At 42.4% G+C, this 856-nt stretch overlaps 1 protein-coding gene across 1 annotated transcript in view; it reads right to left on the reverse strand.

Moving 5' to 3' along the window:
* LOC104168065 (RING finger protein 24) overlaps positions 1–849 on the reverse strand; it is a gene marked incomplete at its 5' end in the record, with an annotated part of 1195 nt that extends 346 nt beyond the window's left edge. The window contains one exon of the mRNA XM_009708517.1: positions 770–849. Within this exon, the coding sequence (XP_009706819.1) occupies positions 770–849 (80 nt within the window). The remainder of the gene's footprint in view (positions 1–769) is intronic.
* Positions 850–856: the final 7 nt, after the last annotated feature.

Here is an 856-nt window from a genome sequence, read left to right on the forward strand (position 1 = left end):
CATCATGTAGGTGCCTTTATATTTTATTAGGACTTTTTTTTTTGTGTGTGTGTGTGTGTATACATGGATTTTTGTGTACCTATTTTTTATATATTTATAAAACAGAGATAAAAATGTATACACATACACACAAATATATAAAACATACATACACAAAAAAAGTATAGATGAATATATGCATTTTCTAAATCCATAAGCTATAAAATGCATATATACAGATATATATGTGCATATATATAACGTGTATGCATATAAAATTCATAGTGCTTTACATTTTATCTATACAATTTCTATAGACGCATTTTTCACAGCAGCACAGAGGGAGCTGGAAGGGATCCAAGGAGGCTCATCGAGGCCAACTCCTGGCCCAGCGCAGGGCAACCCAGGAGCAAAACCCCGTACCCGAACGCTTCCGCCACACCAACAGCCCTGGGGCCATGACTGCTTCCCTGGGGACCTTGTTGCAGTGATCCTGATTCACTGTTTTATAAATACATATATAAATTTTATATATGTAAATACATATACACACACAAGTACATTTTGGAATATATAAAGTCTAAAGTGAAGCGGTTTTTGCCAGCTCACAACTGGATTTTTGTTGCTCCAAATGCTCCAGTTCTTTCGATGAGGGGCTTTTGCTGCAATTCCCCTCCTTCCCCTGGAATTGGGGTGGGAAGAAGCCCCAGGGGAGGAGCAGCAGCACCAGGAGCCCTCACACCCAGAGCCTCCCCGGGCAGGATTCGGCCCCCCTGGTGCCCACACTTACTTTCTGTGGAAGGCATGTTTACAGGGACAGATCCCCAGCTCGTCCTTGGGCTTGAACTCCTCCAAGCAAACGGCGCAGATCTGAAAG

This window comes from Cariama cristata, unplaced genomic scaffold (assembly GCF_000690535.1).
Source record: "Cariama cristata isolate BGI_N322 unplaced genomic scaffold, ASM69053v1 scaffold27269, whole genome shotgun sequence".
NCBI classification, from domain to species: Eukaryota; Metazoa; Chordata; class Aves; order Cariamiformes; family Cariamidae; genus Cariama; species Cariama cristata.